The sequence below is a fragment of the Lissotriton helveticus genome, chromosome 7, assembly GCF_964261635.1.
Source record: "Lissotriton helveticus chromosome 7, aLisHel1.1, whole genome shotgun sequence".
NCBI lineage: Eukaryota > Metazoa > Chordata > Amphibia > Caudata > Salamandridae > Lissotriton > Lissotriton helveticus.
Genome location: NC_136068.1, coordinates 1,409,089,512 through 1,409,112,906, shown reverse-complemented (window position 1 = coordinate 1,409,112,906; position 23,395 = coordinate 1,409,089,512). Strand labels below are relative to the sequence as shown.

General features: G+C 42.9%; 1 protein-coding gene across 1 annotated transcript in view; it reads left to right on the top strand.

Moving 5' to 3' along the window:
- The window catches only part of DNAH9 (dynein axonemal heavy chain 9), a 1,695,107-nt gene that overhangs the window by 1,106,039 nt on the left and 565,673 nt on the right, over positions 1 to 23,395 (top strand). The window contains exons 54-55 of the mRNA XM_078654721.1: positions 5,632 to 5,754; positions 13,044 to 13,248. Coding sequence (XP_078510847.1) covers positions 5,632 to 5,754; positions 13,044 to 13,248 — 328 coding nt within the window. The remainder of the gene's footprint in view (positions 1 to 5,631; positions 5,755 to 13,043; positions 13,249 to 23,395) is intronic.

Genomic DNA, 23,395 nt, shown 5'->3' with positions numbered 1-23,395 from the left:
CAGGGTCTGGTGAATCCTATTCCTAAATGCTTAATCCCAGTTGCATGACCCACCCCCACCTTCCATCTCTATATCAGAAGGAGGGTGGACAGCCCATTCTGTCTCCCCGGTCCCTCGCCACTCCTTCTTCGCTACTCACTGCTCATGTCACATACACAGCCAATCCAAGACCAGGAACTCAGCCGGCATCACCCAGTCACCAGTGATGTGTGTTTCGACCTACCTTTGTCTTGAAACACTCTCCAGTCACCACATTTGATTTAATCTGTCAGGCTGATCCTAGCATACTCTTACACAGAATTTAAAGGATGATTAAGTCAAAAAGGTGAGCCGGATGCCGTATTTTGTATTCAAGAACTATCCTGGTATAAAAAAAAGACCTCCTTTACTATTTATAAGTTGTTTACATGAGATAAAAATACCAATAGCCGTACTGCAGCACGGTCAGGCAGCACAGTGCGCTGTAGTGTACATCTTGTTAGGGCAGCGCGGAACTCCGCGGAATTCAACTGAGTTTTTATGTAACTCCGCAGAATTCCACATAGTGCAACTCTGCAAGCTTTGCCCACCCCTACTCCAAACACCATCCTCGTTTAATCGGAGGGAAAAAAGTAGTGGTCACATGCGAACAGAAAACAATCAATGATCAGAAAGCCTCAAAAAAGACTGAACACCTCATCAAAAACATGCAGTACGCCGATGTTTTAAAATATTGATCTTGGCCACCATGAGAGCCATTGACAACCATCTACTCCAATGTGAAGCCGTATTATCCAAATCTACAAAATCATGTAACAGTGCCATTTTGTCTGACTCCGGAAAAGTGATAACACTAGTTGAACTTTGTATTTCCCATATACAACGCCAACATAAATCTAATGCAGAGCATGACCAAAGTATGTGGTGCAAATCACATGCTGCACTGCAGCACCACCAGTATGCCGCATTGGGAGCTAGACGAGCTTTGAAAAGTTTAAAAGGAGACCAATATCAATTGTGCAGAATTTTAAAATAAGAAAACTTTAAGCAAGCTTCTCTGAGCAAGCGATCATGATGCCTCTGAGTATTTCACCTCTAACTGCTCCTGATATTGATTTTGCGGCAATACAAGTATCATGTGAGTATCAATTGTCAATAAGTAGTTGATACATATTAGACATGCCACCCTTAGAAAGGCCCCACTATCTAAGGTAGACAACGACGAGCAGAGCTGAGAGATGTATCGAATATCGCCCTAGTTTACCTCTCAAGCAATGCCGCACTTGCCAATACTTCCAAAGCTGTGACTGGGGAAGTGAAATTTCTGTTTTTAATGACTCAAAGGAATGAAGTGAGTCTCCATCAAGGAGGTCTGTAACTGTTTTAAATCCCTGTTCTTCCCACAAACCCCATCTAACCGGTTTGTGATCTACAATGATTCCCTCATTAGTCTAAGTGGTGTGTCCTTATGAACTGTACTATCCATTCTCAAAAGTCAGTGCAAGTCCCTCCAAGGAGCCCACTTAGCCCTATTTGTGGGAGGACAGAGTGGGGTTGCTAAGACACAAGAATTGTACAAGATACCTAAGCCCCAAGGAGCCTTAACAATATTCCGCTCTCCTATCACCCAATTTGGCTATCTGGATCAGCAAGGGTGTCTCCTGGACCTCACCTTGTTCTCACTGTACATACACGATGTTGTCCATTTTTTGTCAGAATGGCCCCATGACACTTCATCTTTCGCTAGTTTGAGAACTCCCACACTACTTTTTGTTGACAACACTCTATTAGTGTCCCAGACTCTGAGTGGAATTCAGAGCTTGTTAAATCTATTTGATGAATTCCTCTCTTTGCGGGGACTGATAGTAAACTGCACCAAAATAAAGTTTATGACCATCAACCAGCATACGTCGTTTATAGTAAAGGTGTTCTTGGGGAGCTGTGAAATCGAGAGAATAGATGCTTTTGACTACCTAGAAATTTGGCTTTCACCACATATAGATAAGCATTCACACGAACATGATCACATTGTGGGTGCCATCGTGAAAGAACATTGTGCATCATTTACTAAGTCAATAACTCCAGCACTACAGCTCTAAGATGCAAAGGCAGTTGGAACAGCACTCAAGGGGGCTGAGCTCTGGGTTTTCCAAAATATCGCTGACTTGAGCAAAACTGAAAACAAGTTCCAGAGATATCTAGCTATGTTACCAGTCATCACCTGATACACCTGTTGAACCTAGACTTGGGAAAGAGGTCAATCCTAGACAAACCAAGAATCAGGCCTTTCAGGCTTTGCCAGAGCTTATAGAGATGGATACGTTCCACAAAACAGAGTGGCACAACGACATTAAGAAATTGCTCACCTCTCTGGGGCTACCAGTTTTGTGTGACTTTTCTCTGGCTGTCCACTCCCCCCCAAAGAAAAAAATCAAATATCTATACTGGTCTTATGTTTCCCTGACTGATGCTAACACCACAAATAGGGTCTTACTGAGTAATTTAATATGTTCAAGACCCACAGTGCCCTCAAACTCTACTTAGATTTCATTACCGACCCCACTGACAGGAAGCTTTACATTCAGTTTAGGTTTGGAAGTTTGACCCTCAATACATTTACGGCACATGGTCCATTTCCTTCGCACCCCTCTTAATATGTCAAGTCTTCTATGTCTCCAATGAAACTGTAGCACACGTCTTGTTTGCTTTCCCTGCCTATACTCAACCAATATTGTCTAGGATCAAGCCAGTTTGCTCTCAGATGGCCACTTTGAGACACGCTGAAACCTCAAGGACCTTAAGATCGGACCCTAGCCCACTCTTTGCTTGTGCAGCAGCCAAATTACTAGGAAGGGCGTGGTTCCTAAGACGTAAAGATATGCAATCACACTCCCAACACCTATAGTTTAAGAATTTGGCAATAGCCCCCAAGAAAGAAACTGTTACCGTCTAGTGTCCTTCTATGTATCAATTTACATCAGATAGGGTATCACCCTTAGTATTTAGTGGACCCTTTGAGGTTTTTGTAGAATGAGTGTGCATCCTGTACTCGGTCAGTTTCTTACCCACTCTCCCTGTTTGGTTTTTGGCTTTAGACTAAAATGCCAACTAGCACATTAAATTTGCTGCCTTGCACCAATTCAAAGGTCTGCCTTCCCTGAGCCTGTTCCATATAACAAGAGAATGTGTCGGCAGACTGGTGCTTTGTCTTGTTTTCCCCTGCCCTTCTACAACTAGCTGACTGTAATATGTCTTTAAATTTGCTGTTTTGCACTATTCGCTAAGGTTTGCTCATTTCGAGCTTGCTATATCCAACTGCCATACAATGCACAGTTCACATTAGATCAAGGCACACTAGAGAACAGTCCTGTGGCTGAACTCTTCTTTTAATGATGTGGTCCCTTGATTAATGTTGCTTTTATGATTGTAAATTCTCTCTTATCCATCATGTGATGTATGCTGGCAAATGTAGGCAGATGTATGATGTGCTGCTGGCCTTGGGATTCATAAACTTGCCAGTGTATTGTTAAGCTTTTTTGATGTATATTTAAAATGCTTCTCCGTTGGTCACTTTTATGAAAGAAATAAAATATTGGGAATATTTTTTATCTTCACAATGACACCAAAATGACTAAGATCCGGCGCAGGGAACCGGAGATATGAATTTTTAAAGATTAAATCAAACGTTGTGAATTCTAGAGCCAAAAAGCTTAACGCACTCAAGGCTATCTGGAAGAAAAGGACCAGGACAAAGTCGAAGTTTTAGGCTGACCACGATGGAGCCTGGGTAGGATAGGCTGATTGTTACGTCCCGGTCAAAGTTTCACCTTTTTTCTTGGAGCTTTTTTCTCTTTTACGGGCTCATAGGCCAGTCCGCAGGATTGCCTTTTGGGGTCTCAATTTCCCACAATGCACCTGCACAGTCCAGGAAAAAAAAACAGTTGCAACTAGTCAGCTCGCTAGATGCTCTCCTTGAGCTTTTAGGTGACTTCTTTCAGTTCTGTTGTCCCTGTTGATGATTGGAGAGTCCACTCCTTCTCATTTGAGTCAGGCACAGTCCTTGTTTTGTGGAGCCTTGAGAGTGCAGCAGGTGTAACCTTCTGTGGTGCAGTACAAGGGTTCAGCAGGGCAGTCCTTCTTCTTTTGCTCCAGGGAGTGTTCTGAGGAGCTCCTGCACTTTTTCCATATTTATCCACCAATCTGGGATTGGCGGAGGGGAATACCCAAAGGTAACTTTACATCCTTCTGCTATGACCACTTCATGTGAAGTGTGTTATATTTGTGACCCAGAGTGAATTGTTTTCACAAAAATCAAACTGGAGAAAGTCTCTCCTTGGTGTGTGTCTCTGTAACCCAACCCAGAGGTATGGCTAACAGCTCAGTACACTCACCTTCTAGCCCCTCTCCTTATCAAATTAGGGGACTCCCATTTGGATCTAGGAAGTTGGGGCTGGCCTGGGTCCAAGGACATCTGTTCTCCTGCCTCTGACGCCCAACCTATCTCCTTAGCCCCCTTCCTCTCCCTGGCTTCTTCAGGAAGCAAATCTCCTCCCACCAAAAGGCTGTATTTTTTCAGCCCCAGGCCTTTTCACACCTACTCAGGGAGAAGCTTGGCTCAGACTGTCAAAAGCGCACCAATTAGAGAAGGCTGCTACAGGGCTGTTTTGGGTAACCTCAGGATAGTAAATTCTAAAACTACTGTAATAGTTATAATACATTTAACCTTGGCAAGTTGTTGGGTTTATTATAACCATTATTTTGATACCTTGAATTAAATTGTGAGCTAGGTCCAGAGCAAAGATAGACTTTATTCAGTTTAATAAAGTCTTCCTCGTGTGGGCCTATGGTCTAGCAGCACAACAAAAGGGAACAACTACTTTGACTGTTTTTTCTTACCTGGGCATATAAAACATATTTGATATTGTCCCTGCTTTTTATAGTTATTCACCCTACCCTTGGGGCACCTAGGACAGACCTTAGGAGTGACGTATAAGTAATAGAGATGACGTTTTGGACTTTGTAGTGATTTTAATTCCAAAATTTAAATTGAACATCGTTTTTTTTTTTAAACCAGCCTGCAAGACAGGGTTGACTTTAAAATGACACCAGACACCACAGCAGTATACACTTAAGTGAATTAAGTCCACTGAGTTCTCCAAAACTTCATGCCCAACTATATATTAGAGACTTTTAGGTAGGTTGTCTTTGCCAATTTGAATTATACCAATTACCATATACCTTTAGGCGACAGAGCACTGGCCCTGGTTAGCAGAGCCCATAGGACTTCAGAGTCAGTAACCACAAATATCAGTCAAAAATGGGTCTGATCAGGGTAAAAGCGATGACTTTCCTACAATTAATAGTGGTAAAGGCTGCATATCCTTGAGTAGCAGTGCAGAATCTTGTTTACTCGGGCTCTCGGAGGCGTCGGTCACATCAAGTCTGTGTTTGCTTTTTCTATGTACTGTTCCTGCTGTACCTTTGGGACTTTGGCTGTTAGAAATCAAATGCACTGCTGTTGGGAAACTTCTGTTGCTCTAAGCTTTGTAGAGATAGCAGATTACTAAACAGGGTCAGGTGCATCTGTTGGTGTAAGTGGTCAAATGCATCATACCTTCTGCTTTACAGTTTTATAACTCTGTGTTTTTGTAGGTATCTGGATACCATGGAAAGAGCCTTGGGAGCTGGTGAAGTTGTCTTGATTGAAAACCTTGAAGAAAGTGTTGATCCTGTTTTAGGACCATTGCTTGGCCGTGAAACTATCAAAAAAGGAAGGTAAGTGGATCTTTCCAAGTTATATGAGTAGATTTGACAGTGGGCCCTCTGACAAGCCATGTCTCTGTTTATCATATAGCAACCACAATGCTTTATCAGATGACAATCAAGCAGCGGTCAAGGAGTAAACATCTAAGCTGTATAAGAAGGCAGGGCCTGGTCCTGCCTGCCAGCCTCCATTACCTGGGCTTAGTCTTGTGACCAGGCCTGGTCCTTTCAGACCCCGCTCACAGTTGCTCTGGGCTGAGGCATCAACCTTCATCCCTCCACCTGACTGAGGCCTCTCCGCCTCTTCCATGCTGTATTGCTCTTACTTTTACTGTCCTGCATTCTCTTGCACCTCTTTTTCTCGATTGCTTTTGCTTTAACACCCTTACATTCCTTTATAACCTTTTGCCTCTTTTTGCTCCTTTGCTAAGACTTGCATTCTTTTCACCTTTTTGTTCTTTGCCCCATTTCAACTCTCATGTTCTGTCCTTATTTCTCTTGTTTTTCACTCTTCTCTGTAGTCTTCTCTTTCTGCCTCTTTTTTGCTCATTTTGCCCACCTTCATCTGCCTTTATGCCTGTTCTTGCAATGCATGCATACCTGCAGCTCCTGCATTTCCAGTCACTTGCACCTCCCTTGCCCAGCTCTGCCCACTGCCACTTGGATCGCCTCCTCCCTCCTGGATCTACTTAATGACAGCCACAGCATGGACCAGCCATTACACAAGCACTTCCTGGCTCTGCCTGCCTTACTTGAGGCTGGTCCACGGAGCAGGCCCAGCCCTTTGGTAAATCTCTCCGTCATTGCTCCCTCTCTCAACCTACCTGAGACCTCGCCAGTCCGCACTCTTGACTCTTACCACTTACCTCTACTTTGATCTCTTTTCTGCTTTTACTCCTCGTTCTTTTTACCTTTTCACCTCTTGCCTCTTTTTGCTCTGTCTCTCTTGCTTTGACATTCTTGAATTCTTTTGCACCTTGCGCCTCCTTTGCGCTATTGCTCTTGCTCTAACTTTACTCTTGCTCTTACTTTGACACCTTAAATACTTTTTGACTTTTCTCTCTATTTTCTTGTTTGTTCCTGCTTTACCATCTCTTGCATTAATTTCCCTGTTTTGTTTTTTCTCTTTGCCCTGTTTTAGCTCTCTTACTCTTACCCCATTTCTCCCACTTTTCACTCTTTGCTCTGGACTTCTCTGTTTCTTTTGTTGCCTCCATTACATGCCTGTTGCCCACCTCTGATGCCTTTTCCACCTTTTCCCACGCCACACAGTTACCTGCTACTCCTGTATTTGTTGCTACTCACTCCTGCCCTGCCCAACTACACTCAACAAAATACCCAGGACTCCATCCCCATCCCATACCTACCTAATGGTAGCCAAAGGCAAGCCCTTCTGTGCCACGCTCAGTGCCAGGACCCTTGGTCCACCACACTCCCACTGCTACCAAAACGCTAATCACCTGAAAACCTCTGTGTCTGGAACACCGGGCACCGAGTCCTCCCCAACTAGGACTGAATCTGTGCTGTCCTGCATCTCTTTCTACCTTTCCAGTGTTTTATCCCGCCCACAAGTTGGGGGCTCCGTCATCCTAAGGACACAACTGTACCCCACATGTCACCCCACAACTTTGTACGCATCCAACCTTTGACATGACTTCTCAACACCTGCTCTCGTCAAACACACCGACATCTGGGACCTACTGCACAACCTCTTCCCAGACCTACTCTTCTTCACTGAGACCTAACTCAATCTGACATCTGCTCCTGACATTGCCATGGCTATCCCCCACCTACAATATTGCAAGACAGAATAGACCTAGCAAACACAAAGGAGGGCTTACCATCATCTACAAAGACTATATCATTTTATTTTTTTGGAGAGTGTATTTAGCACAAATTAGACCCGATGGTATTAGAGCACTTTACATGAGCACCAGTTGCATTACAGACAGGCACCTTCATTATTTGAAAGGCACAGGGACATTAAGTGATTTGCCCAGAATCACAGGATGTTGAGCATCCCTGCTGGCACTCAAACCCAGTTCCCCAGCTTTGAGGTCGACTGCTCTAGCCGTTAGGACACATCCTCTCCCCAATCAATGGCTCCATCACAGCTGCAAACTCCAGAGACCACCTCAAGTTCTTAGTTTGCAAGCTCAGCATCTCAATCTATACCACACTAGCTGGGAAACTACTCTACTGACTTCCTGTACCCAGATCCAACTTCAGAACCACCCTCACAGACTTCATCACCCCATTGGTGCTCACTTCCAGCTCCTTCATCCTCCATTATGACCTCAACTTCCACCTAAAAGACCACAACTACCCCAACACCACCAACTTCCTGAAACACCTCTTTATGATCAGACTCACCCAACAAATTAATTACCCCACTCATGTAGCAGCACTGTCCTTGACCATGTCTTACCCAACTTCTCCAAAATAATGGTGGAGAATCCCACCCCTCAGTTCTCCTAGACTGACCCCTCTGAAGTCCGATTTGGACTTCATCTCCTCAACTACTAATGATGCAACTGAACAAAGTCCCAGAGAAAATCTGGATGACAGAATTTTAAATTCTACGCCTGACGCACCAAGACAACCTCGCATGTTCAGTCCCAAATTTCAGCAATTGGATCAGCACCTGTGCTAAAACCCTGGCCCCACTCATAATCAACTCTACAATATGGATTAAACCGCAGGCAAGCTGCCACAGGGATGACCTACAGCTCTCCAGATACCACTGCAAACAGCTAGCACGCTGATGGTGACACTCCCACAACACCAATGCCAGGAATACCTGCAAACCAGCCCTCCAGAACTCCACTAGTAACTCAAATCTAAAATGTGCACAGCTCTTACCGAATGGATTCAAAACAGCACCAACAACTCCAAAGAAATCTCCATTAAGAAGGATGTCATGTCCCTCACTGCCAGTCACAGTACCTAAAGGTACTGTAAAGGTACCCTGTACTGAGCCCTCAGAGCTAGGACTGGCACCCAGACCGTCAATCTCCTCTAGGAACCTAAGGATCGTGATTGATAATAAACTCTTGATCTTCCACCAGGTCACCAAGTCACCTCATCCTGCTTCCATACTATTCAGTTTCTCAGAAAATTATTCACATGGCTTCTCAACACCCAAAGTACTGTCACTTATGCCCTGGTCACAAGCTTGATGTACTAAAGAAATGTCCTCTACATCTGTATCACATTGCAACTCACTAAGAGACTCTGTCCAGGTTATTAACAATGTAGAAATCAATCAATCAATCAATCAATCAGGGGTTTATAAAGCACGCTACTCACCCGTGAGGGTCTCAATGCCCTGGGGGCGGTGGACGGCGGCTCTGGATCAGTCGAAGAGCCAGGTCTTGAGGTCCTTCCTGAATGTGTGCAGGGTCGGGGAGCATCTAATGTTCAGCGGGAGCTTGTTCTAGGTTTTTGCTGCGATGAAGGAGAAAGCTCCCCCGCCGGTTCTGTTTCTATGGATGCAGGGGACCTCTTCTAGGGCAAGGTCGGCGGAGCCGAGGTTTCTCTTGGGTACGGGGAAGGATACGCTCTTGTTGAGGTATTTGGGACCGATGTTGTTGAGAGATTTGTAGGCGTGATTGAGGAGTTTGAAGGTGATCCTCTTCTCGACGGGGAGCCAGTGGAGGCCTCGTAGGTGTTGTGTCATGTGCTCGTGGCGCGGTATCCTGACGAAGAGTCTGGCTGCGGCGTTCTGGATGATTTGGAGTTTGTGTTGAAGAGTGTTGTTGATTCCGGGGTAGTGGCCGTTGCCATAGTCTAGTCTGCTGGTGTTGAGTGCGTGGGTGACGGTCCTTCTGCAGTCGGGGGGGGATCCATTTAAAGGTGTTACGAAGGATGTGAAGGCAGTTGAAACTGGTGGAGGCGACAGCTTTGATCTGGCAGTTCATGGAGAGGGAGGAGTCAAGGATGATGCTGAGGTTCCAAGCATGGTCTGTAAGGGTGGGTGGGCTCCCGAGGGTGGAGGGCCACCAGGTGCAGGGGACCTGCTGACTATCGCGCACTCCTGAGGCGGAAAGCCGGGAGCTTTTAGATTTGTTAACAAAAATATTTGTGTCACTGAATTATTTGCTTTTTAAACTCACCACGCGCTAGTTAGCGCCAGGGCACTCACTCACTTCACTAACGAGCACAGCAAGCAGTGGATCTAGCGCTGACTCGTTGTTGAGCATTTCTTTGTCAAAAACGCCAACCCGGCGAGGACTGAGGCCACGCCCCCTGAAGGCCACGCACCCCTGACGCAGTATTTAAAGCGCTGACTACAAGCGCCTAAATCTGACTATCGCGCACTCCTGAGGCGGAAAGCCGGGAGCTTTTAGATTTGTTAACAAAAATATTTGTGTCACTGAATTATTTGCTTTTTAAACTCACCAGAGGTTTCTTAGGAGACCTATACAGGTTGCAGCCACCTTTTTGGTGTGCGTCTGGAAGCTAAGGTTAAGGGTGGGCGGATCGGTGCGAGCTTGTCAGCACAGCAGGAGACCCAGCGGTAAATTTCCCTGGCTGCAGAGTTGGCGTTGGTCGTGCCAGCCAGACTTACTCTCAATCTTCCACTCCACACTCACATATCCAAACACCTCAAAGACCTCTACTGGCTCCCATATTCCTCAACCTAACCTATAAAGCACCACACAAACAAGTCCCCGGCATACCTCAACAACCGCATTCCCACCTCCATTCGGCCCACCTTCTGTTCGCTCATGCCCCTGCATCCGTAGAGTCAGAATTGGGGCTGCACCTTTTTTTTACCTGACTCTTAAAGGCTGAAACAACCTCCCCTGCACAGCAGAGCTGCCAGCTCGTTCTTAGAATTTAGCAAGAACCGGAATATCTGGTTATTCCAATATCCTCCTGTCAGGGCACCTCTGCCATTCTTATTGCACTAGTATGCACTCATACGTGACACATGTGCCTTACAAATACACATACCATTACTTTCTCATGAGCCGCTGGTGGAAAAGCGTCGGGACACTCCTTTCGAGTAGCCGTACGCTATATAAAAACTACGTAACATAACATAACATAACATAACCACGCAAGTAGATTCATTACGCGATTTGCATCGATATACAGCTTTATAGGCCTTTCATTATACAGAATGTCTTGCTATCTTCCCTGCAGGCCTGAATGTGACAATTGACCGTTGAGAAGAAAAAAAATACAACTAGCAGTGTTTCTTGTTTAGATTACTAAACATCAGTTGGGCATGTTTTAATACATCACTTGTTGTGCAATCTTTGTGCACCCGTGATGTAGGCAAAATAGAGCATTGCAAGAACCCTCTACAAATCATCCACTAAGAGGTATTTCCAATGTAACGGGTCACTAGTGAATATATTAACAAACTCATCATATACTTTACACAATGTTAACAAAGCTGTACTTTTTACACTTAATATCTTGAAAAGCCTTCTTATTTGTTAAGACGTGTGTGTTCAGTAAATTTATGCTATAAGCTGTTTGAAGACAGAATTTAATCCTCATTTATAGTTTTGTAGATATGAAGAATTGTGCACTATGAACGTGCAACAAATTATTGGTGACCTCGATTTCACCAACCCAGCAAAAGGCTGTAGATTGGTTCACCTGTTTTCCTTGATCTCATAATTAAAAACCTGAAAGCACTTGCTTCTTTGGGGTTGATCCATGGACTAAACAATTATAAAGTGAAAGTGAGTTATGCAAGAAAAGATGGTCGTTCCCCATAAAAAACCTTCTGTAAACTCTACCAAGATATCATTATGACACGCCTTTATGAAGTAGAAAACAATAGTGTACCAATTTCACAGCATTTCTGTTTATGGATTGTCTGCTGCTGTACGATTAGACATACACACATCAGACCAATCAATGAATCAACCAGGCGTTTGTAAAGCACACTACTCACCTTTTAGGGTCTCAAGGCGCTGTGGGTGGGGGGTAATTGTGCAGCTCCGTTGGGGTAATCTGAAGAGCCAGGTCTTGAGGTTTTTCTTGAACTGGAATGGTGTGGGGCTGTGCCGGAAGTGGAGGGGAAGATAGTTCCATGCCTTGCCTGCGAGGTAGGAGAAGGACCTTCCACCCGCTCTGTTCCTGGCATGGTGGCTAGGGAGAGGTCAGCTGAGCAGAGGTTTCTCTTGAGGCGTGGAAGGAGAGACGGTATTGTGGCCTATTGTTGTGGAGGGCCTTATATGCGTGCGTGAGCAGCTTGAAAGTAATTCTTCTTTTGATGAGGAGCCAGTCAACCATATTTGTAGATTTCTCTGTGAAAGAAATTTGATTTTTTTGGACCCTTAAAATGTGTTATTGTATGAGAAACAATGGCATAAGCCATGGCTTGTAAAGTTTTTTTTCAGAGTTTTATATTGTGCAAACTTGAGTCAAAGGTATTGGGTATTAGAGCACTTTACATGAACACCAGTTGCTTTACATAAGGACACATTCATTTTTTTTAGGCACAGGGAGATTAAGTGATTTGCCCAGAATCACAGGATGTTGAGCGTTGTTGCCGAGACTCGAACCTGGTTCCCCAGATTTAAGGACGACCATCCTAGCTGTTAGGCCACATCCTCTCCCAAAAGTAAAGTTAATTATTTTTGCTTGAACGGGCCCTTTGGTGGCTAGACGGCAACTGTTCATGACTGGACAGGATCGGCCTACTCCATGCAGATCTGTCCGATACAGAAGGACTAATGGCATTATCAGCCCGTGTACCAGCCTAAAGAAGCGAGCGGGCAAGCATGATCGTTTACATGTGGTGTCAGCTGTCCATACTCTAATTCTTGACAAACATAGGTCTCTTCACTGGCTCCTTTGTCCCAAAGCAGAGAAATGGAAACCAGAGAATACATCAAAGATCGAAAAACTAAGAACTTGCTGTTAAATAAATTACTGCAAAACACTTCTGTCATTTAGAGTGCCAATATCAAAAGGAAATACAATACATTGCGATGCAAGAATGAAAGTAAAGTTGACTGCTGAATATATTGCAGGTCCCAAGTAAATGTTTCCTCTTTAAGTTTAGGTAATGTTTTAAATAAAAAATGCCATATATTTCGAGTACTCCGTTGAGTGACCATGTTGGATACTTGCTGAAAACGTCAAAGGAAAATCCTCTTCTGGAATGCTATATAATTCAGTTCAACCTAACTGACCATTTTTCTGATTTTTGTATGGACATAATATTTGCTGTTTTTGTAAAACACTTGTGCATTGTTCTACCACACTGATGTTACTGTGCACACACTTTCTTTTTATGTTAAGTGGTACACTTGTGCTTTACCTCCCTTTAGATATATTAAAATTGGAGACAAAGAATGTGAATATAATGCGAGTTTCCGTCTCATACTTCACACAAAACTGGCAAATCCTCACTACCAGCCCGAGATGCAGGCCCAGTGCACGCTGATTAACTTCACAGTAACAAGAGACGGCTTAGAGGACCAGCTGCTGGCAGCTGTGGTCAGCATGGAACGACCAGATCTAGAGGAGCTGAAGGTAATAGCAATTCCTGTGTGTGTTTATAGTTGTTCGCGTTTATTGCATGCATCAATATTTCAACTATAGAAGCTATTCCAAGGTTATAGAAAGTTTGATGTGTGCATAATTGAGTGGATGGTGGCCATCTCAACAATAGTATCAGGTAGAGAGCGGTACATTATAGTTTTATAGCCAGAGCCAAGAGCTATATCAGATATTAAAGGCATTGAACCTGACCTATAGGCCCGAGTCTTAGAGTAGGGCCTCTAAAGAGGGAGACAACCTGCCTTGTCTGCGGCAGAAGTGCTGCAAGGCTATTAGAAGATTCGCTCACTGAAGGGTAGAATGTTCTTGATTGCACAGGAAAAGCAGAACAACTGTAATGTTAAAGCAGGAGGACTGTACCTGCCTGAAGTGGAGCTCTCAACACTCCAATATTCAATCAGTCAAAATGAATTATGTCATGAAGAGTTCAAGACTCAGCCTGAGCCCCCATTGTGGAAGGTGATTTGCTAAGTGGGTATATGAGATTTTAAAGTAGGATGAGTTGGTTCATGAGGGCTGCTTTGAAAATGAAAAGGGTCAGAGGAGAGTGCTATGTGCAGTGATGTAAATAGGGCATAGGCAGTGGCCCAGAGATGTAGCTGGGCAGTGTTCATGTATATCTTAGCAGTGGAGAGGGCGGTTAGCAATGCCAAAGGAAATTAGCTTGAACAGGAAAGGATTGGGGGGGGGCGGGGGGGCAACCTGCAAACTGATTTAAAGAGAAAGGTGAAGGAGGGAAACAGTAATAGACGTGTAATAACGTATTTGAAGTACAAGATAACTAGAACTATATGGTCATGATAATTGTCCTGATTCTATGTCCCTCGTTTCCTATATAGCTTGATTAGTAGATGTGAGTAATGGTTACAATCAAGAGTCTGTATTTAATCATATTTCTACTGTCTGCAATCAGCAATTGGGACACAAATACATACAAGTACCATATCTATGATACAAACCAAAGTCTGATACTGCTTCCATGTAGAAATTGTGTATATTGAAAATATAAAATCAATAAAGAGATTTGCAAAATAAAGTTAAGAACAAGAAAAAAAAGAAGAAAGGTGAAGGAGTTGTATGCTGAGATAGTAAGCCAACCTGACACCAATCCAACTATAATGTAAGTAGATGTTGAGCACCAGTGTTGAGCACACTTGGGTTCTGTATAGGGATCAATGGTGGCTAAGGCATGGCATGCTGCACCATAACATTATATGTTGAACTTCATTCACAGGTTCATTGGTGCTGTTGATATCTATTTGCTGAATAGACATTATATGAAGGAATAGGTTAGATGAGTTTATTTCATAATGGAAAGTCAGGCTTTAAGGCCGTTCAGTCATGCTTCTTAATGCCTGTGTTGGCTTGTTGATAGAAGATGAGTCCTTTAACGTAAAATATGCCCTCCTGCTTGTAGATGCTGACTGGAAAAGTCCAACTACTCAGGAAGATCCAAACACTGAGATTCGACAGAAAACTTTGATTTAAACATTAACACGCACTGGCAAAGCCAATCAGTCTGGCCTTTCACGTAGATGCAGTTACCTCAAGTCATTACCGGGTATCCTTTCTGAGCCAGACAAAACAGTGTGAAATCTAAAACAAGACTGCAGCCCTTCAGAAATGTACTAGATGTACCTCTCAAGTCAGAAACAACTCCTTAACAAGTCAGTCACAATACTGCAATAACTCACATTGTTACTAAATGTCGAGTAAGATGCAACTACTTACAATGTCCTTCATAACATTGAGGGGGTGTGGCTTCAGCATAAAAATGTACAGATCAACTTTTGCTACTCTAATAGAAAGCTTTGGTATTCTTTCATGAAGGCGCAATTCCGAAATCATTACTAGGTGTCAATCACAAGTCAAATGCAGAAGTATTTATATGTCCCTCACAAGTCAAATGCAAAAGCATTTATATTCTTTCACGAAGGCACAGTTCCACAAGTCATTACTTGGTGTTCCTCACAAGGCAAACGCATGGGAAGTCTTATACAGAGCTGCAGTTCGACTAGTCATTACTAGGGTGTCCCTCACAAATCAGATGTAAAAGCTTTGATAGTCTTTTGTGAAAGTGCCATTCTGTAAGTCATAACTAGGTGTCCAACAAAAGTCAAATGCAAAAGCTTTAAAAGTCTTACTTGTAGCTTCATTTCCACATGTAGTTACTAGGTGTCCCTCAAGTCATATGCATTGTTATTCTTTTGTGAAGGCGTAGTTCCCCACAAGTCATTAGTAGGAGTCCCTCACAAGTCAAATGGAAATACTTTGACATTCTTACATCAACCCACAGATCACTAGTCATCTCTAGGTGTCCCTCAAAAGTGGAATGGAAATGCACTGAAATCCTTTAATGTAGCTGCAGTTCCATAAGCTGTTACTGGGTTTCCCCTCCTAGTCAAATGCAAAAGCTTTGAAATATTTTCATAACGCTGCAGTTCCACTTGTTATTAGTAGAGGTCCAGCTCCAGTCAGAACCTACTACTTAAAATGACCTACACTAAGCTTGAGGGGGGTGTGGCTTCAGTATATACATTTGCACCCCATCTTTTAACCAGTTCTGCTTGTTTTCTATAGGATTCATTATTTCCCAAAGCTAGTTCATAATGAGTCCAAAATAAAGATTTCAACACATTTCTTGTGGGTTTTTTTAAAGTTTGTGATCATAATCTACTATTTATAGGAACTGATATTCACTGGTAAGTACAACAACATTAAATAGCTTATTTGGGTTGTTCATGTTTTGGTGATAAGAAGGTTATACATGCTCCTCCTAGGAGTTTGCAATTACTTGGCAAACAATGACCTGCACCAAGCTGAGAGTGTGTGACACTAGTATATAAATGTGCATTCACACTTTGCTGGTTTAAACAGTTGTGTTTGCTTTCCGTAGGATTAATTATTTTTCAAAGTTTGTTCATAATAATGAGTCCAAATTAAGTTTCTGATCACACCCTACTATTCATAGGAACAATATGTACTGTTAGTACAACACAATTAAATAGTTACATGTGGTTGTTTATCTTCTGATGACAGGAATGTCTTGTGCACTCCATTATTTTTGTACTCTCCCTCTGAGGACAAGTGGTGTTAGTGCAGCCTTGTGAAGCGTCCTCTAGGGATGAGTGGTGTGAATGCAATGAAACTCCCTGCAGCCTTGTGAAGCGCCAGCTAGTGGAGAAGGGCATTACTGCAGCCTTGTGATGCTCCCTCAAGTGGTGTGAATGCAGCTGTGTGAGGCTCCCTCAAGGGGAATGAAACAATTGTGTGCCGCATTCTAGAAGGGGGGGGGGGGGGTTGGGCGGAGCTCAGTACCAGGAAGGACACCGGACATCTGCAAAATTCTTTGATTTTTGTGGAGTGTTTCCTTTATACTGAGAGTGCTTGTACAACACTCCAATAAGGGAGATGCTGCTCCACAAGTAGTTACTAGAGGGTTCTCTCAAGTCAGATACAAGTGGTTAAAATGTCAGTCATAATGCTGTGAGGGTGTGGCTTTAACCTAAAATATTGCACATACATTAGGTACTCTAGTGACTTATGCAAATTTTCTGTAGCATAAGAAAATATACCAAAGCAGGCTTATAGTGAGGAATGAACATTGTCATTTAGAATAAATGTCTTGAGAGTTATGAAAATAGTTGATGTAAAATCTACTATATATACGAACTATCAGTAATTGTAAAAGTCAAGTGTCTAATAATTTCTGCATTTGGGTAGCTATTCTTTAGGTGTATGTGCACACGTTCAACGGCAAAATGCAGTCACTCAAAGGGAAATCATCTAATGTCTGGAGTTGCCTGATGTGTTGATCTATACTTTTTGCTGAGGTGGGATGGAGTATAATTTGAGTGACGTATCAAAAGACCAATAGTGAAAGAGTGTTGTTTGGGGGCCCCTCTACATACATGTGTTTTCTGCATGATATTCTTTTGAAGTACATGAGGCTGGTGAGATATCTAAAGCGGTCTTTAGGCTAGCCCTAAAGACAGTGACATACCACTTTAAATAGCAATCTATCAAGGTAGTTCTGATCCTCCCTATTCCCCTAGCTAATAAAGTGCAAAAGCCAATTGTATAGGTTGATTAATCATTATTTTCCTTCTCAATCAACATAAAGTGCCATCATTAGTCATCCAAACCTTTACCATCATCTTACTGGGTCTAAACACAAATCATCTTGTTGGCTCTAGGCTTAGAATGCTTTCAGTTGCAGGCACCTCGCTCCTATCACATTCTCTTGCCTTACCCAGCAACTCTGTGACCTCACACTCACATCCATTCTTCGATAGATCCCAATGTTCTTTTAGTTATGGAACTGTTTAAACCAAAGATGATAGGCTATTTAGTGAGAAACTGGTCACCAAGAAAGATAGAAGAAACTTGACCCTTTTTATCTAGAAGGTCCACCAAATTTCGTTGGCCAACCTGAACAAATTGGATTCCCCTCATTCTTTTAACCCCTTCGATGCTTGTGACGGAACCATTCCGTCATCAGTCACGGCTGAGCTGTGCTGATGACGGAATGGTTCCGTCACGACCGCACCCTGTTCTGGAATCTCCAGCACAGGGGCGGAATCGGCGCCGCACGGAAGCGTTTAACCGCTGATACTAATGAAATGTTATAAGTTAAATGCTACATTATGCAATCTCTGCTCAAGACATTGCCTACGCAATTTTGCCGCTAATTTACAACCTAATGTCATCTCCTTATCAGTGGGATATCAAACATTTTGCTTGCGAGTTAAATCATGAGATAAAGGTAAAGTGTTTTGTAAGTGTCACAAGTATCTCAAGATGGCTATATAGGAACATATTAGGCATGAATCAGCCATATTTTGATTTAGTTCTCATGAAAAAATTAGTTTTTTTCAAATAGGGAAATATTTTTTGTAAATAGTAAATGAAACACGGTTCCAAACTGTTTGAATGTACGTGTGGAAAATAAGAGAAACCTGCCTGATTGTGTAATTAGGAATAAAGGGTCTTAGAGAAAATATGCTCTGTTGTATTACAAGGAAATTCTCTGCGCAGAAGTTACAGATTTTTAAAGTCGTGCCAGTAAGGTAGAGCCAACAACTGCCCTTCTTACAATTTGATTGTTCAGCTTTCATGAATAGACTGCTGATTTAAAGACTAGGCCCTATTAATGGCATAATGAAACTCGAGGGGGGCCCCCTGCAAGGTACATGGAGGGACCCCGCTCCAAATTTAATCAGGCGCTCTCAGGCCCGAGTACTGTGCAGAGGGGGCCTCCTGCAGCTCGGCCCCCTGCACCACAGGGGCTGCAGGGCCTGCGCTACGCCACTAGGCCCTACATTAAAAGGTTATTGTAAGTTACCTTGGAGTTCCATGACTATACAATAGAACTGAGTCTTCAGCCTCATTCCTCAGTTTGGTCACACAACTCCTCTGTAATTTGTGCTATCCTTATAATGTATGGATACTTTCTCCCACATATATTACTTTTAAAATATAATTTACAATAAAATTAGATTTAAATCCATATTAATTTTAAAAAGTTGATGTAAATAAGTCTAAGGGTAAAGACGATGTAATGTCCCATGATGTATTGCCTTTATTGTAGAGATCCAGAGCATAATGGGTCTCGATGTAGTGACATACAGCCTTTTCTATAGAGTACACAGCGTGCATTCTATTTGCTTTCTTTTCTGAACCTGCCAAGAACAGTATCAAACTTGTGTCCAATGGTATATTTGCATTTAGCAAATGGCTAGATGTCCATTGGGATCTGCTCTCATTTAAGATAAGTTGCCAAATCGTAATAGTGTGTTTATTTTGCCACCAACTTGAGCTGGCCTAGAACCTGCAACTAGGATTTGAATGGATATTCAACCTTGTTCCATATGTTTGAATTATCCTAGAGATCCCAATGCCCAAGTATCTGGGGAAGTAAGAATTAAGGGACTTAGGCCACATTGTTTAAAGGAAAAATATTCTCAAGTTCCTGGATTTTAAGAGTGTCAGTGTGGCTATTGGCAATTACCCATTGAGTGATAATTAAGCCACAAACCCAATAAGTGAAATTGAAGATGTCCAATTATACAGGTCCCCCAAAGCCTAAGAATGGATTCACATTGTCCTATTGATACCATGTCCAAGTTTTCCTGTAGATTTTAGAATGATGAGCTGGATCCGGGTATTTGCAGAGTGTCAACGGTATGAGTGTTCATCTAAAGACTTGTCTTCCGTGTTAAGTTACAGTATTGCATCAATATTCCAGTGAAGGTCTGTGGCAGAGGCCATTTGTGTACACACTACATAGCCTTGACATTACTTATTTGTTGTTCCGTTTTCAGTAGTTGGATGGAGGTTTTGTTGTTGGGCGCTTTTAAAAACTGTCCGGAATTTGACAATCACAACAAATTGAAGAACTATAAAGTTTAAACTGAACACTACAATTTGTGTTTCATTTGTTCAAATGATGCGTAAAACTAGAAGCAACAACACTCGTAGCGTGCCTTGCCTCAGGCTTAGTCAATGAATTCATTTGATATTTCAAGGCGGAAAAATGTATCTGCTTGTTGTGTTCCGCTTCGGGGTCTCTGCCGGCGAGTTTAGGAAGGCTTAAGGTCAGAAGAAGTTAGAGACCTGGGCAAGAAATGGGGACCTCAGTAAAGTAAGACAATTCCTTTGTATGTTTGGCACCAGATTTGCAATTGAAATATTAGAACAGTGCATGCCATTCACTCAACTCCAATCACCTTGGAAGCAATAGTTCACGGTCACTGTGCATTCCAGATGGCCTGAAATGAGCAGCTCTTGAGCTTATGACGTTGGGTTTCTCCAGACAGGTTTCAGCTTTCAGGTAAAAAGGTTTTGGTCTGAACGAATAGAGATCTGCATCCATGGGTAGGCTAGAGATCGATAATAGAAGCAGTTAGGAATATTAGAAATGTCTCGTCTAGGAAACCTTTAACATATGTAGGTTCATTTTTGGCATTTTAAATCTGTTCACTTGAATTTTGAGAATCAAGATTCTTAACGTCCACTAATTCCATTGCCTGTATGAATTGTTCATTTCATATTGCCAATACTATTTTGCGTGTTTTATGATTTTTGCAAAACGAAAAAGGAACTGAGCTACAGCTCTTCACAAACTGACATAAGAAAAAGGCACAGTGCAAGGATTAGATGTTAAAGATGCTCCCATGCCATTCATCATGGAACACATAATCTGTAACTGGCAAACAGGGTCTTCTGAGTTTTTTGGTGACAATTATGATTCTTGAAATTTGTAGTGTGTTGGTTGTGACTCGTGCTGATCATTTAATGTGTTGTGTATTCGGTATGGTGAGGATTGATCTAATGCTGCAGTCTGGTTTCAGTCTGGTTTCAGAGTGACACGCACTGCCTACTAATTGGTTGTGTCCACATTGTGAGTAGCATTGATTAACCTGCATTTATATTATATGTGATGTATTTTGTGATCTTTCTATTAATTGTGACTAATAATTATCATTTCGTGTTGTGTGCATTCTCTGCATCTATCATTGATATTCTAACATGTTTGTTCCATGTGACTTGTATTTATTTATATTCCAATGTGTTGTGTACTGTGCGTGACTAGCACTGACCCTCCTTCTCGCTTTGGGGTCATTGTGACTAAAACTGAATTTCGTATTTGTTGTGCATTCCCGGAGGTTGTGCCTGAACCACTAGCTTGTTCTCCAAGACCCTCATTACACAATATTCTTTAATGCTTTTTTGCATTAAGCTTGTCGGTCATCCATCTTGTAATGTGCTGTGTATGGAGTGTACCCAGCAATTATCTTCTAATGCATTTCATATTCATTGTGATGAGCACTGATGCTCTAATGTTCAGCTAAAGTAATAGCCAGGAAGGGATTCATCCAGAGACACGACTGTCCAGTGTATTAAGGACAGTGGTCTATGCGTAGGAAAGGTTCGGATGACGCATGGAGTTATTAGAGTAATTGGACAATTTACGTTCATTCAGGGAAGTAATACTTAGGTACATAGCAGCGTCGGGAAAAATCACTCAGACTGAAGACTTTAATTGAACATCCATTTTAAAGTCAATAAAGAGTCAGGCATTAGCACTGCACTGCCTTGAAGTCCTCTGTTTATTATCTGTCCCTTTTAGCCTTACAATCGGAGGTAAGGTCACATAAGTATACATTTAAGCATAAAAGCAATGCCGGTCCAACGGCCAACGGCACATAGGCATATGATGGGAACATCATTTTAGCTACAAATTAACATGTGTACTTTCGACCAAATATCAAATTTGACAGATAATCATTGAAACGGAACAATTGGGCTCATAGAATTGCTTTGAATGAATATTGAAAGAAGTTGTACATGTTAGTTGTTAGTTAGGTGTACTTACAGAGAGCTCGTACCCCCGAGGGATACATGGTGCTAGCATCAATTTAGGAGTGATGCAGCGAGGTGTGGTGAGATTATGTAGACTTCCCGCAGCAGCACACCCTAAAAGATCAGGGATAACAACTCCGTGTGGGTGTGTGTTAGCTAAAGGCTGGAGTGAGCAACCTGGTTTTCAATGCAGTATTGAAAGATGCCAGGGCAGGCTTACATTGCAGTTTGAATGGTGAGAGTTCCATTCACTGGGTCTAAACTAGAGAACCTGCGACCACCGAACTTTCTCAGCGTTGTAACTCTCGGCATTTTAAGCAGGTTAGGTGTGGAGAAGTGTCCGTGATGGCTTATATCTAGAAATTCTCATGGATAAAAATAGAGGGATGCCATGAGTGACATTAAAAACCGAACAGTGGATTTTAAACTATTCGTTGGTTTATTGGCAGCCTGTGGAGTTTTGCCCATGGAGGAGTGGTAGAAGTGTTTCTTGATAGGTTAAATACAGATATGCTGCCTCATTTTGTACAAACTGTAATTTAGCCAAACCCCCATAACGGAGTCCGAAATAGATTGAGGTTGCATAGTCCACCCGGGAGTCAATTACTGCTGACATGATGGTCTTTTATCTATCCAAAGAAAAACATGCATGTCATTTCCTAACAGTTCTTAGAGAAAAAATGCACTTTGAGACAGCAGCATTAATATGTGGACTCAAGGATAACCGAATGTCTAAGATAACTCCTAAGTTTCTATCAGCCTCATTGGGTGTAGGGAGGAGTCAGATCCCTTGTGGCCAGAGCAGAAGATTGACGACCCTTACTACTATTTCAGTTTTTCTACATTAATTGTCAAGTGGTTGATCCTCATCCACCCACTTATAACACACTTACGGCCTGATTATGCCTCTAGCGGCCCACAGACCGTCAGACTCATGCTGGGGCGACGGTGGCAGCCCAGCCACCTCCACACCGCCAGTCTGACTGCCCCATTATAAATTGGGTGGTTGGACCACCATTGCAACATCGCAGCCATCAGAGAACTGCCGTTCCCTAGTGGTGGGATGGCGGTCAGGGCCTGAGTAATATGCTGGTGATGCCGCTGAAGCACCGTCAAGCATATTACGAGTTTCAAGAACAACAGTGGTGTCATGGAGGGTTTTCCTCAATAAAAAGCTAGTGGTCCTGAAACAAAGGGGGCCCTGTTGCCCAGTTACATGGGGTTGCATTCAACATGTGCCCCCCTGTTTGCATGCACCCTAGTTCCTGCACAGCAAGGACTTTACTGTCCATGCCGTGCAGGAACTGTTTCCGGCGTTCCCATTGGGACCGCCTTGGGAATGCTAAAAACAGCCTGCATGGTGGTTCGCTGCTGCACCGGCAATCTCCTAATCAGGTCCATATTGTCTTGGAAAATGCGTTCATAAACAAATGGAGGAACGGGGGGCTTTTAAGAGATAGGTCTCGCATACATGCCCATTAAAATGTAGACGATATCCCGTGGGCTGAGGTGGGCCAATAAGTCCCTGGGACCATTGACGTCTGTTACCAATACCCCTCTCCACTGGGTATACTCTTACCATAACTCCCTGAGCCTGGGTATACACATACCATGACTCCCTGAGCCCTTACCCCCATGCACCAGATCCAATTTGACCGGCTGCTGCACATGAAGGCTGTTTTCCTTAAACATAACAGACGGTCTCTGGCCCCAGCCTATTGGCCTTTCTAAACCATACTATAGGCGTATTAGTGAT